Below are 1,736 nucleotides of genomic sequence, written 5' to 3'. Positions count from 1 at the left end.
TAAATTATCTTAAGTTAGAAGTTAATTAATTACCTTAAATGAGTAATTAATTGACTATATCTCTTCATGTAGTTAATAAAGGTGACATTAGAAAAAAGTTTAATATCGACTTAGTATATTAAAATGATAAATATTAGAAAGGATCGGGATCAATACTTTTCACCTGAGTCAAATTAATCCTCATTCGAAAATTAAATGGACTAAATTATTCAATTTTAATTTTAAAATCCCGATATTCATATCAAAATAATAAAAGGTGCAATTTTAAATGTTAATTACGATTCAGTAGGTTTTAATCTTGTGATGAAAAAAAAATAATATGTCTAGACAAAGGGAATATTTTCCCCGCTCCCTTGGTGACCCACAATTTTAGGTTTGGAGGGGAAGGAATCTTATCATCTCAGCAATCATGTCTTGTCGGATATTATTACCCTTTTTATGCTGACTAATCGAAATTCGTCTATTATGTTAGAATCAATAAAGGAGAATCGGTCCATACTTACATGAACACTATATCGCGCTTTATTCTTACTAACTAAGCTGCTCAAATTAACTTAATAACAATTAGAACCTCAAGTATTGTGCACTAATCTACATATATAATCCCGAGTTATTTTTCAAACTCAGCAAGAAAATATATGTTAAGGAGAAATTAAAAGCAAATATTATTGAACTAGAAATTCAAGTCAACAAAGAAAAGAGATGTAATAACAATCCCTTGGTACAAATTAAATCATCAAGTGCTTAATCCTAATTAAATATAACTTCAACAAACAAAAATTGAAATTCGTAGAATCATACAAACAACAAATTCCAAATACTTCACATACATGACTACAACAAATGCAACTTTAATTAGTCGCCACAGAAAATGATTAAAATTCGTCACAAATGATTTTTCGCGCCAACTTGAGGGTCGTTAAGAATAATCTAGTCGCTAAAACTTAATTTTTTTTTTGGTCACGACCCAAAAGAGAAACATTTGTACCTTATTAGGCACAAATGAAATCAGATGGGAGTGTTTTGCCACAAGTATTAATAAGCAAGCTTAATGCAATTGGAATATTAATGTTAATTCCAAGAATATTAGCTTTCAATGCAGTGCAAAGACAAATAGCAGCTTCAAGATCCAAAAGTCCACCTAATACCATACAACAATGCGGGTGGGGTGGGGTCCCGATGACCGCTCCGATCGGACCGTTAAGTACATTGGCACATACACCTAGTTTTAGGGCATCTCTAGGGCAATGTCCCTTGGATGGGCTCGGGTTCGGGTTTGGGTTCGGGTAAGGGTTAGGGTTAGGGTTTGGTTTAGGAATTGGTGGATTGGGACAACCAGTCCAGCAACCACTTACAAGGTTAAAGAAAAGAATGTTGAAGAACAAAAAGAGAGTAACTAAGTATCTCTTTGAATCCATGACAAAGTAGAGCTAACTTATGTTTTGTATTGCTACTATGTTTATGAGGTTTAGAGCATAATGAAGTTGAGGTGTGTATTTATAGGCAAATTTGTGGCAAAGTTATATACATGATCAGGGCAAGAAATCAAATTATTCTATCTTTTGAGGAGCCTTTGGATAACATATTAGTATATTATTATTTATTTTGTACAAATGGTATACAATCTGTCCCAATTTTTGTGATACTGTTCAAATTTCGAGAGTCAAACTTTTATATTTTAATCGTGAATTTAGCTTGAAAATGAGCCAAACGTCTTTTGAAACAAATTCTTAACC

The 1,736-nt window shown here is 32.3% G+C and overlaps 1 protein-coding gene across 1 annotated transcript; it reads right to left on the bottom strand.

The window, feature by feature from the left end:
• Nucleotides 1–641: 641 nt before the first annotated feature.
• On the bottom strand, nucleotides 642–1,496 carry LOC107062126 (14 kDa proline-rich protein DC2.15-like). Its single transcript, XM_015312393.1, has one exon. The coding sequence runs from the start codon at nucleotides 1,416–1,418 to the stop codon at nucleotides 993–995; it is 426 nt and encodes a 141-aa protein (XP_015167879.1). The 5' UTR covers nucleotides 1,419–1,496; the 3' UTR covers nucleotides 642–992.
• Nucleotides 1,497–1,736: the final 240 nt, after the last annotated feature.

This window comes from Solanum tuberosum, unplaced genomic scaffold (genome assembly GCF_000226075.1).
Source record: "Solanum tuberosum cultivar DM 1-3 516 R44 unplaced genomic scaffold, SolTub_3.0 scf00201, whole genome shotgun sequence".
Lineage (NCBI taxonomy): Eukaryota > Viridiplantae > Streptophyta > Magnoliopsida > Solanales > Solanaceae > Solanum > Solanum tuberosum.
The sequence above is the reverse complement of the archived record's forward strand: the minus strand, read 5'-3'. Positions and strand labels throughout refer to the sequence as shown.